At 38.7% G+C, this 13,028-nt stretch overlaps 1 protein-coding gene across 1 annotated transcript in view; it reads left to right on the forward strand.

Annotated features, from left to right (window-relative positions):
- The window catches only part of cep89 (centrosomal protein 89), a 440,613-nt gene extending 433,724 nt beyond the window's left edge, over positions 1-6,889 (forward strand). Inside the window, exon 17 of the mRNA XM_039762400.1 lies at positions 6,054-6,889. Coding sequence (XP_039618334.1) covers positions 6,054-6,471 — 418 coding nt within the window. The 3' untranslated portion in view covers positions 6,472-6,889. The remainder of the gene's footprint in view (positions 1-6,053) is intronic.
- Positions 6,890-13,028: the final 6,139 nt, after the last annotated feature.

A 13,028-nucleotide genomic window follows, 5' to 3' on the forward strand; every position in this document is an offset into this window, starting at 1 on the left:
TTGATACACAATAGCTTTATCATACAAATTGAAAGCATGACAATAAAACAAAATCTTTTGAATAATCTTTTCCTCTCTCCCAAAGAAACAAATCTATGAATAAATTACAAAATTACTGGCAAGAGAGGGGAATGAGCTTAAAACATACTTTTTTTTTTTAATATAAAGAGGAAGAAATGAGCACGGCAGGCAACAGTAGCTTGCAGCACTCCACATGTGTTTGATGCTACTGTAGAAGAAAACCCCGGAGAAGACAGTAATAGTTCAGTCAATCAGTCTTTATTCAGGCACCTGTGAGTACATGGATTCATGCGTTGTAAGGCAAAAGAGCAAAGTTCCCTTTTTCGGACGTCTTTTTTATATTTTCTCTCTCCCCCTTCCCCTTACTTATCAAAAAGCATAATATCATTTACCTAAGCATTTCATTTTATTATGCAAATAGGCCATCTGTTTCTGTTTTATGTACAAGTCAGATGGACCCTAAAGAAGGAAAGGTCATCATTCGAATGTCTAACAGACACATTCCTAAAGAGGAAATTGTATTAAATTGTATTAATAAACTGTATTAATAACCTGCTGTTATAGCAAAACAGCTTTGTCAGCTTTTAACCCTTAGTATCTTGCAAGCGGTTAATTTTTCTTTTACACTAAGTTTTAAATAGACAAACAGAAAATATCTTTTTACTGAAGAATCTGGATAAATTGACAGAGGAAAAAGGTTTTAGGTAATGTGTATTTATTAAATAAATACATGTAAAAAACAAAAACAATATGTCATGGCCTAGTTTCGCTTTAAGCTGTAGGCTTGTTTGAATCAAGTCAAGTCAAGCTGGGGAGCATGCACTGGTACAGTGTGTTGCCCCACCCATGACAAAACAACTCTGGATCCCGGTTGGTAACCTCCCAGGCAGACACGCTGTCCAGTCCCACCCTTCAGAAATGTCCCTCTATCTACCACATCCAGGTGATATGTGGGCAACCCCATAGCCTGGTCCAGCCACTTGGGTCCCCATCAATGAGGATCTTACGAGCTGGATCACCCTCGGGGAAATGCGCCACATGGCCATAGTGCCATAACTGGCACTCTCTCACAATGCAGGTAGTGTGCCTTATTCAGTACTCCATGAGCAACCCCTCATTCGACACAAAGTCAAACCAGCGGTACCCAAGGATTTTTTGAAGAGACACAGTACCAAAGGAGTCCAGTCTTCGTCTCAGGTCACTGGATAGCGTCCATGTCTCGCAACCATATAGCAAGACAGGAAACATTAGGACTCTAAAGACTTGGACCTTCGTCCTTTTGCATAGATATCGGGAATGCCACACACCCCTTTCCAGCAACCTCATGACCCCCTTGCTCTCCCAATCCATCTACTGACTTCATAGGAAGAGTCACCAGAGACATGAATGTCACTGCCAAGGTAAGTAAACCTCTCAACAAGGTCAACACTCTCTCCACAGACAGACACACTGCTGATGGCTGTGCCCAAGAGGTCATTAAAGGCCTGGATCTTGGTTTTTATCCAGGACACTTTGAAGCCCAGACACTCGGATTCCTCGCTCAGTCGCTCAAGCTCCCCGATCGGAGCCTCCATTGACCCCACGAAGATCACAGCATCATCAGCAAAGTCAAGATCCGTGAATCTTTCTTCACCAGTAGATTTCAGCCGCTGGACCCCACGACCTTACCCAACACCCAGTCCATGCAAGCATTGAACAAAGTAGGAGCAAGAACACACCCCTGATGATTCTCAGAATCAACTGGGAAAACACAGAGGTTCTGCCTCCACTCTGCACAGCACTCGCAGTACCAGTGTATAAGCCAGCCATGATATCCAGCAACCTCGAGGGGATCCAGCGAACCCTCAGGATGTCCCACAGGGCAACTTGATCAACTGAGTCAAATGCTTTACAAAAATCAACAAAGGCTGTAAAGAAACTCTACTGATATTCACGTTTGTGCTCCATGAGAAACCTCAGTGCCAGGAAGCGGTCGAAGGTAGACTTCTTAGGCGTAAAACCAGACTGTTCCAGTCACTGGTAGGTGAGCAAGTGATCACGACGGATTGTGGAGGACCCTAGCAAGGACCTTACCCAGCACCGAGAGCAGCCTTCCTTCCCTTTCCCTTCTCCCTTTTCCCTTCACCCTTCCCTTTCCAGATAGGAACAACAAGTCCCACGTTTTCCAGTCAGTTGGGATGATGCCAGTCTCCCAAATGGAAGCAAAGATTGCTTGCAATGCCAGGAGGACATCCTTACCACCAGACTGGAGAAGTTAACCCCAGATACCACAGATCCCTGCAGCCTTTCCTCCCCTCAGCTGGTTTACCACCTGTGTAATCTCGGTGAGATTGGGTGGTTCACAGCTAATTGGAGGATCAGCTTCAAGAACCGTGGACCGAGAGATATCCAGCGTCCTAGCCGGAGGATCAGCTTTGAACAACTGCTCGAAGTAGCCAGCCCAGCGGGTCACAACTGCAGTGTCATCCATGAGGACTATTCCATCCAGCCGTCCTGACTGCAACCCTCAGAGGAACAGATTCAGATGTGCGTAATGCTTCAATTTCTCTGTTAATAGGTCGTGGGTCGCTGACCACAGATAGAGGAATCTGTGAGCAAGTGACACACTAACAAACACCTCTTTATCTGCCCTCAGAACCCTTGCAGCCGTCCTTCTCAGTTCCCGGTACAGACCAGAGTTGACATTGAGCCGTGTGCTGAGACTCGTCTCGTTGATATCCAGGGTGCCCTACTAGATGAAACACCTCCTTCTGGGAACACCGGTAGCACCAACACAACCCTCAGCAACCTTCAGGGTCTTGTCATGAAAAGTCTTCCACATCACATTAAGATTGGCAGTCGCACCCAAATCTGCAAGTTCCTCACACAAACTGCAAACTCATCAGAAACAGCCTGGTCTTGGAGACTGGCCAAGTCCAGGCTAATATTCCTAGTAGGTGGTAACCTGCTGGATCCCAAGAGCAGCAACAAGAAGTCTGTGGTCAGAATTCACAAACTTGGCACTTCTGTAGACCCTGCAGTTTTTGCAAGAGCCTCAGATGTCTGCCCACGAGGATGTAATCGTTTGTATGAATACAAAAATGAAATGGCTGAACACCATGCTAACTCGTTCACAATAGATGAATATCCTTAGAACACCTGAATCTGGGCTGTAACTCACAAATTTAAGCTTTTAAAATAAGAGTCCTGAAATGAGCCAAAAAGCATGTCTTCATGCCATTAGATGTAATTGGAGATTTGCTTGGTGATACTCTAAGAGTATTTGCCAATATCGAAATGTCTTAACAATGAACTGACAAGCAGCAGCATATAAAAATGTTTTTGAGACAATGCCATAAATGCCAATCTATGTAACTTTTCATTGCACCACTGAAATGCTTACAGTAATACTAAACAGTTTAAAAAGAAAGTTGGAGAAATAATTTTTATATTTATTAATTTATATTTATATAAAACCCTAAACTAACTGTCACATTTGTCTTTGGAAATCTATAAAGAGAAAAGGCCATAATTAAATAACTACTCACAAAAAACCTTTGACCTTTAGATGGTTAAACTGAAAAAAGATGTTGTTAGATTCACAAACAAAACAAAAACCATACAGTTTTTTTTTACCTTTTTATAATTTGTGCAGAGTCACTTCAAATGCAAAAGAAAAATGGAGGAGGTTCATGAAAAAAGAAGGTTGAAAACAAGGTTTGGAGGTGTGACTTTGGCCAAACAGTGTGAAATTAGTTTTTAGAATTGTACTCTCCACTGATGAAAATAGTGCTAGCACCAACACTGACTTTTTAACACCTGCTCTGAAATTTTATATTTCATGATTTCGCTGTGCAGGGTGTGGCTGAAACTGAATTAGAAGAAATCCCTATACTCCAAATGGCAATTGTGCTGGCCTGGAAGGGTGGAATACTTTTCTGTATTGAAGTTAGACAAGGTTGCCATTAGTCCAAGCTTTGCTGAGGAATAAACAGTGCATGATCAAGAGAGAGAGAGACTATACGTAAAACCATGTCTTGCTAACAGCGGGAGCTGACTTACCGCCAGTCAACCCAGTAGACATAACTTTGCTAGCTACTGAGGACATTGTGTACATAAAACGCTCAAAGAGAAGTTGCAGTGCCACCTTTAACCAGGTGATTTAACCAAAAGAGAAGAACAAATAAGAAAGCACACTGAAGATTGTTTCCATGGCTGGAGGACGATGACCACAAAAGGAACTACGCATCACTCACCTCAAATTATAAGTAATACTATGATTCCAAGAACTATTAATTGTAATTTGATAGACTGGATAAAGTCAGCTAATGAATTATAGTACTAGGGCCACTGTAACTGAAAGCTAATAAATAACCTTGTGAAGGATAATATTTGGGTATTACGTGTTTTTCATCCTAAATCTAGTCAGAAAGTACAGAGCAGTATCTCACATGCAAGTTCTCAAACACACACACACACACACACACACAAAGAATTCTTTGTGTTGGGATTCGTGGTAACCCAGCATAGGCTAGCTGTGAAAAAATTAACGACGCAGGCAAAACACAAGAAGCTTAATAACTTACTAAAAAACATATTAATCTTTAAAGCATGAATTAAAAGATCATTATTCATAAGTTATGTGGCCTTTTCTTTAAGAGGTAAATGATCTATCTAAGCCAAGAACACAGAATTCATAAGTTATGTGCCTTTGTCTATAAGAAAGAAACTACCGAGTTAAGAACTTTGCTCATCAATTGTATGTATCTCTTCACATTGCTGGCAACCTGTCTGGAAAATGGAACAGAGACCCTCACTCTTTCTACACTGGCATGCAGCTTATGGTGGCGGTTTGGTTGCAATATATTATATGTATTATATGTAAATGATAAGACATTCAGAAAGAAGGGATGAGCCTTCTACTGTTGCTGATCAGAAAGTAGCTGTTTAAAACTCAATTAATTTGTACGTGCTTGTATGTATTTTTTTATTCTACAGTATTACCACTCAAGCACAATTCTAAATAGTTCTTTGTTAAGTACATTGTAACTAGCCATAACAGCACATCCTGCTTGCCAAAGATGGCTGTGATATTATATGTGTGCACAGTGATTATGGCTGTAAGCTCAAAAGAAGTATAAGAAAATTTTGAAATAACTTCTATGCTTACATGCTGCTATATATTTGTGAAATTTGAATGCTTAAATACTTGTGTATATTCTTGTATGCTTACTTTTAGCAGAAAATATGTACATATACTGTATATATTAAGTAAACTCTCTCTTTTCATTGGGAATTAATTTTCCTTGCTTTTCTGGTTCAAGAACTTTTAACTTTTTATGCCAAGGTTATTTGATCTTCTGTAAAAACTACTGACAATAAATAAATACCGAAAGTGTCTAAATTTGCCAAACAGTGAAGATGGAGGAAATGGCACATATGCTTGCAGGATGAAATGTTGTGTAAAAATGAATGCATTAGAGTTTTATGCACACATACTGTATCTATATCAACCTTAAAACCTTTATTGTTTATGTGAGTTGTCCAAATTGCAGTTTCTGATTTGTTTGTGTTTATGCATAGCTTTGTGCTATACACTGCTTAAAAATGTAAGATTCTTTGTATTTTACTTGGATACCTCCCTCATTTTCAGCTTTAAATTTTATAAATTGTGGGTAGTAATATCCTTTACATATTCTATTACTCTGTGTTGGCCGGTGTTATTTTCTATGCTGTGATGTGCTTGGATCAACAACCTGATAACCAGCTGAACAGAGAATGAATTAATGAACTAATGCTCATTATGTACTATGCTTAAGTAATTATCTATCTATCTATCTATCTATCTATCTATCTATCTATCTATCTATCTATCTATCTATCTATCTATCTATCTATCTATCTATCTATCTATCTATCTATCTATCTATCTATCTATCTATCTATCTATCTATCTATCTAATGAGATAAGGATTCTGATCTCCTTTCTCCAATCCAAGGAAATGTTGATTGGTCTCAGTAAAACATAGTTTATTACCATTGTTTATTTTTAGGGAAATTGAAAATGAAGTGGAGATTGTTTGGGAATCAGCTGCTAAAGAAAGTAGAAGATTGAAAAACAACTTAGTTGAATGCCTGCACAACAGGAGCATAACCAGATTTGCAGATATGACTTTTCTTGAAGAACATTTTTCAAGTGTACCCACACATCCTTCAACCTTTCATGTTCTCAACTACCAGGAATTAGCAAGCCCAGCAACTGATAAGATCCAACATTTTACAGGTCAGAATCAGAACATTGACTCTGTATTTTCTATGGAAACACCTGCTAACAGAAACACTGTTTCTGCTTCTATGATTTCAAAAATGAAAAAGATGGAGAACAGTATCATGCTTGATCCTAATTCAGACCAATGTCATAGTGCTTCTCTGGATAAGAGTGAAACAAATGCTCTTGATTTTTATTCATGACAAATAGATTGCATGCAAAATCACAACTTTAACTTACTTTACAGTTATGATAAACAAAATGTGGTTTCACATTCCATCAACACCAAACACTAGTCCAGAGGAAATTCCTGCTTGTAAAATAAGGTATACTTGTCTGTAGAACTCTTTTTCACTCTTATTTTGTTTTTCATACAAACTGCTCACTGTAGGGTTTTTATAACAATATGGTAGACATTAGAATACTGAACTACATGTACACTCATACTTATATTGGATTTTTCAGTTGCAATATATATATATTACGCTTCACTCGCCAACTCCTCAGGTCTGTGCTACGCGGCAGCCTTTTTGCGTCTCTGCACTCGTGTTGAGAAGAGGGGAGCTGAACGCACCCTAAGGAGATACAGTCACTCCTCCGAAACCCCCTCTTAAATGGTGATACAATGGGAAACAAATAGGTTTTTTTTACCTCCTCTTTACTCAATCAGCTGCTGGCTGCTGCTGCTGCTGTGCTTCGGGATCTGCATCTTGTGTGGTGTTTCAAACATGTAAAAGCCTGTACAGCAGCTGTCCTACTCTTTGTCTTTTATTTCTGGCCCCTGGCATGGTTAAATCTCTTGACACAAAGTCTTGTCTCGCAGGATGTAAGTTGATATTTTTTAGTTTATAATTTAAAAACAGAATAAGAATCTGAAAATCTAACAACATTATATTAAAGTTCGATAAATTCTGAAAAGAATGATACCAAACATTTATATGTTGGTTTTAAAATAAACCCGACTTAAAGCATGACAAAAAAGTGACATAAAATCGTTGCGCAAAATCATTGCACTTTTAGGGTTAGAATTTAATATATATAGAGTAAATATACATTTATATGAAAGTGTGTTTCTTTACATCAGAATATTAGGCAATTTTACTCAATAAACATTAAATTATGATTAATGAATACAGCATCTTAAAAAAATAATGTTTACTTAATCATTTTACATTCAATTCTTTTTTTCTTATCCAATCATTAGTAGTTTGTTATACTAGCTGACCTTCCCTAATCCAAAATATCTGGGACCAGAAAGCCTAAACACATTTTTTATGCTTCATATACACCTTATACATATAACCTGAAGATAATTTTATACGATATTTGTGATAGTTTTGTGTATGAAAGAAAGTGTGTACACAATATCATCAGCAGAATACCTGTTTCAGCTGTTAAACAACAACAGAAGGTCGTCTGAACAGTCTCCATCTGTGATGTTCTGTATTTTGTTTAAGGTTATTGTAAACAGAGAATAACTAAAATATTTGTAATGCACATAGGTCTGGTGGTGACATTGGTTAATAACAAACTGGTACCAAAAAAGTACCGCCCCACATGGGCAAGTGAGGTAAGATGTGGCATAATGTTGGTGATCAAAAAGTTTTGAATTTTAAAATTTCAGATTAGGGATAAAAAAAAGTGAAAATATATATGATTATACTGCTATTGATGTTTACTGTTTAAACTTTAACCCTTTGTTGTAGAGAGTTCTATGTTAGAATTAGCATTCAAAGAAGATTATGTAATTATGATTGTTATTTTTCTGATCAATGCCAAATAAATGTATAAATAATATAATTAGTGAATATTTTGCAAGAAACAGTTATGTAATTATCTTTTCAACATTAGAAGAATCATGGCTTATATAAAGGTCCTCATGTTGACTTGAGTAGTCTTAATGCCTGTTTTTTTTTTAAGATGTCCTTTATATCTTCAGTTTATTTTTGTTGCTGTTAATGGCTGTGTAATTTATTGTGAAAATTCATCCTTACATTCAAATAACATTTTATTGATATGAAATATTCCAGATTTTTTAAAATATTCTATTAACTGACTTTTTTGAGTTAAGAAGATAATTTTGTACTTCCTTGGAAGGCAAGTTGCAAGTCTCTCAGCACCATATAGACAAATTTAAACTTTGAATGCAGCTGCTGACCACATGGGTTTTCTTTGGGCACTGTAGTTTCTTCTTAAAGCCCAAAGATTGAGCTAACAATAATAACTGGGACTAAACTGAGAAAGCTGCATAAAATAAAAAAAACTTCCTTGCTTCTTATTGACTTTTGCCCCCCCTCCTGTTTTCTGTATACTTTTGAAACTTGGTATAATTTTGGCTAACCAGACACTTTCAGTTGACTTGTATATAGAATATATTTTTGTCAAGTTGCTGTTTTTCATATTAAAACATTACAACAGGCCATTTTAGCTGAACAAGCATGTCCATCTTAACCAGTGTTATGGTATATAAAATCTACAAATTATTGTCTATATTTTATTATTATATTTTGCTCAATCCCAACAAGATGAATTCAGATGTAGGACACTTGTATAGGCATTATAATAAAAAAGACATATCCTCTTCCCTTACACCTCACTTTTATAACAGTTGTTCACAGCATAATTTTAAAATGGTTTTACAGCCTGGTAAAGGAAGACTGAGCCAATACCTCAGGATATTGATTACTTTATGGATGGACATCTGAGAGAACAATTTGGTTTACAGCCTGGGAAAGGAGGACATGCCAATGTGTTTGGCAACATCAAAAAACGTTATTATCTGGGAAAAGATAGATAAAAGAGTTTGAGCAAAATTCATCCATGATATTGACAGCCAGCCAATCAGGTGCATGCAACAACCATGTGTTGTGAAACCACGGCATGAAACTTTATAATAAATATGCCTCATTTGAAAGCAACATCAGAAGAGAAACAGCGACGACGGATGAGCGATGTCAGAAAAGAAAACAAAGACACGTATCACCAGTTTTCATCTGATCGTCAGTTAACAGACTTTTCATGGACATTGATTGCTAAATCAAACGCTGCCCTGGGACTTTCATCCTTGACATCACTGATTCCTTTCAGTAAGCTTTTTTTAAGACTATTTTATCCATACTTTACTATGAATCTTATTTTCTTTTGCTTATTATTGTCCTTTAATAAATAGTAACTTGTTTTCATCTTTCTATGCCTTGTTTAATGTTGTTGGACTTAAGTGCAGCATTTGACACCATTGACCATTCTGTTTTACTGCACAGGCTAGAAAACGATGTTGGGCTTACAGGCCCCGTGCTCGCTTGGTTCAGTTCTTATTTATCAAATCGATTCCAGTATGTACAGAAATGTGCAGACAGCACTCCATCATTATACACAGAAGTTCAATATGGTGTCCCGCAGGGCTCAGTACTGGGACCTTTACTGTTTTCACTTTACATGCTTCCACTGGGATCTCTCATTAGGAAACATAATGTTAATTTTCACTCGTATGCAGATGACACCCAGTTATACCTTTCATTTAAATCAAATGAAGTTTCTCCAATGTTGTCTTTAATTAGTTGTGTTAGTGAATTAAAGGAATGGATGAATGAGAACTACTTGTCTTTAAATACAGATAAAACAGAGATGTTAATTGTTGGAGGGAATGACGCTGATCACAGCAATATTTTGTCGTCATTTAACTCAGTTGGAATCCCAATTAATTTTACTGAATCAGCCCGCAATCTAGGAGTTATCTTTGACTCTAGCATGTCATTTAAAGCCCATATTACAAAGTCGTCCAAAACATGTTTTTTCCATCTTAAAAATGTTAGGAAATTAAGGCGCTTTCTAAATAAACAGGATTGTGAGAAATTAATTCATGCATTTTTCTCTAGTAGGATTGACTACTGCAGTGCGGTGTTCACTGGCTGTTCAAACTGTTCTCTATATAGCCTCCAGTTAATCCAAAATGCGGCTGCAAGAATTATTACAAGAACAAGAAAATATGAACACATAACCCCAGTTCTTAAATCTTTACACTGGCTCCCAGTTAAGTTCAGGGCAGATTTCAAAATCCTCCTTTTAACATATAAAGCATTAAATGGCCAAGGTCCGGCTTACTTGTCTGAACTTATCATGACTTACAAATCTGAGCGCACATTAAGATCTCAAGATGCCGGTCTGCTTAGGATTCCAAGGTTTAATAAAATAACAGTGGGAGGTCGAGCTTTTAGTTACAGGGCCCCTAAACTGTGGAATGGTCTTCCTGCTTCCATAAGAGATGCCCCTTCAGTCTCAGCCTTTAAATCCCGGCTGAAGACTCACTACTTCAGTTTAGCATATCCTGACTAAAGCTGCTGATTAACTGTACATACTGCATCTCTGTTGTTAGTCATTAGCACTATAACATAAGTAACATGATAATTATATTTGAATACTACCCTCACCTATTCTGTTTCTTTTCTCGGTACCCAAATGTGGCAATTGGTGCCACGGCCCACCTGCCAAGTTGTTTGCCTGCCTATGGTAAAGTTATCCCTGATGGAGGATCACAGGAATCATGGGAAAGAGGGGTCCTGTCATCGGAGCAACGTTTCAGCCGTGGCATGGCCAAATGGGGAGGCAGCTAGATGGATGAGGTCTCCAGGACTCTAAAAATATCCAAACCTAATTATGTCATGTCATCTACTGTTAAACCGTACTTCTAAAATTTTTATTATTATGCTGTCTTAAGGAATTGTTCTGTTCTGTATATTGTATTGTATTGACCCCCTACTTTTGACACCCACTGCACGCCCAACCTACCTGGAAAGGGGTCTCTCTTTGAACTGCCTTTCCCGAGATTTCTTCCATTTTTTCCTACAAGGTTTTTATTGGGAGTTTTTCCTTGTCTTCTCAGAGAGTCAAGGCTGGGGGGCTGTCAAAAGGCAGGGCCTGTTAAAGCCCATTGCAGCACTTCCTGTGTGATTTTGGGCTATACAAAAATAAACTGTATTGTATTGTATTTTAATGTCTAGAGTGGTGCCGCCTGTGACAATATTTGTATATATATATTTTGTACGTGTGGAATTTGCATTTTTTTGTTATTGTTTCATTTAATATACTTATGCACCTATTTTACATATCTTCTTTTGTGTGCTTGTGTTTAAACCATCAATTGAGCGTAAAATAATATTTGTTAGAGGGACGGCTTGGTATATGTAGGTTCACCTCAGTAATTGACCCAGACCACAGGTCTTGGTAGTGTAGCTGCCGGCTGGGTAAAGGGTCGGCCATTTATATATATATATATATATATATATATATATATATATATATATATATATCTTTTATATACACTGCTCACAAAAATTAAAGGAACACTTTAAAGAAACACATTAGATACATCAGATCTCAATATGAAGTTGGATATCTATACAAATAACGACAGGGCAATGTCTTAGGAACAAAAGGATGCCAAGTCTTTTAATGGAAATAAAAGTTTTCTGCCTACAGAGGGCTCAATTGTGTAGACAGCCTAAAATCAGAGTGAAATGAAGATGTGGCAGGCTAGTCCATTTTTCAAAACTTAATTTCTGCTACTCAAAATGCTTTTCAGTATCTTGTGTGGCCCCACGAGCTTGTATGCATGCTTGACAACGTCGGGGCATGCTCCTAATGAGACAACGGATGGTGTCTTGTGGCATTTCCTCCCAGATCTGTATGAGGGCATCCCTGAGCTGTTGTACAGTCTGAGGAGCAACCTGGCGGCGCCTAATGGACCGAAACATAATGTCCCACAGATGTTCTGTTGGGTTTAGGTCAGGGGATCCTGAAGGCCATTCAACTGTTTCAATTCCTTCATCCTCCAGGTACTGCCTGCATACTCTTGCCACATGAGACCGGGCATTGTCGTGCATTAGGAGGAAACCAGGACCTACTGCACCAGCGTAGGGTCTTGACAATGGGTCCAAGGATTTCATCCTGATACTTAATGGCAGTCAAGATGCCGTTGTCTAGCCTGTAGAGGTCTGTGAGTCGCTCCATGGATATGCCTCCAAGATCATCACTGACCCACCACCAAACCAGTCCTGCTAAACGATGTTACAGGCAGCATAATATTCTCCACAGCTTCTCCTGACCCTTTCACGTCATTCACATATACTCGGGGTGAAACTGCTCTCATCTGTGAAAAGCACAGGACGCCAGTGGTGGACCTGCCAATTCTGGTATTCTATGGCAAATGCTAATTGAGCTCCCCAGGGCTGTGCAGTGAGCACAGGGCGCAGTAGACATTTGGGCCCTCAGGCAACCCTCATGAAGTCTGTTTCTGATTGTTTGGTCAGAGACATTCACACCAGTGGCCTGCTGGAGGTCATTTTGTAGGGCTCTGGCAGTGCTCATCCTGTTCCTCCTTGCCCAAAGGAGCAGATACTGCTCCTGCTGATGGGTTATGGACCTTCTATGGCCCTCTCCAGCTCTCCTAGAGTAACTGCTTGTCTCCTAGAATCTCCTCCATGCCCTTGAGACTGTGCAGGGAGACACAGCAAACCTTCTGGCAATGACACGTATTGATGTGCCATCCTGGAGAAGTTGGACTACCTGTGCAACCTCTGTAGGGTCCAGGTATCACCTCATGCTACCAGTAGTGACACTGACTGTAGCCAAATGCAAAACTAGTGAAGAAACAGTCAGAAAAGATGAGGAGGGAAAAATGTCAGTGGCCTCCACCTGTTAAACCATTCCTGTTTTGGGGGTCATCTCATTGTTGCCCCTCTACTGCATCTGTTGTTAATTTCAT

Source organism: Polypterus senegalus, chromosome 9 (genome assembly GCF_016835505.1).
Source record: "Polypterus senegalus isolate Bchr_013 chromosome 9, ASM1683550v1, whole genome shotgun sequence".
Classification (NCBI taxonomy): domain Eukaryota; kingdom Metazoa; phylum Chordata; class Cladistia; order Polypteriformes; family Polypteridae; genus Polypterus; species Polypterus senegalus.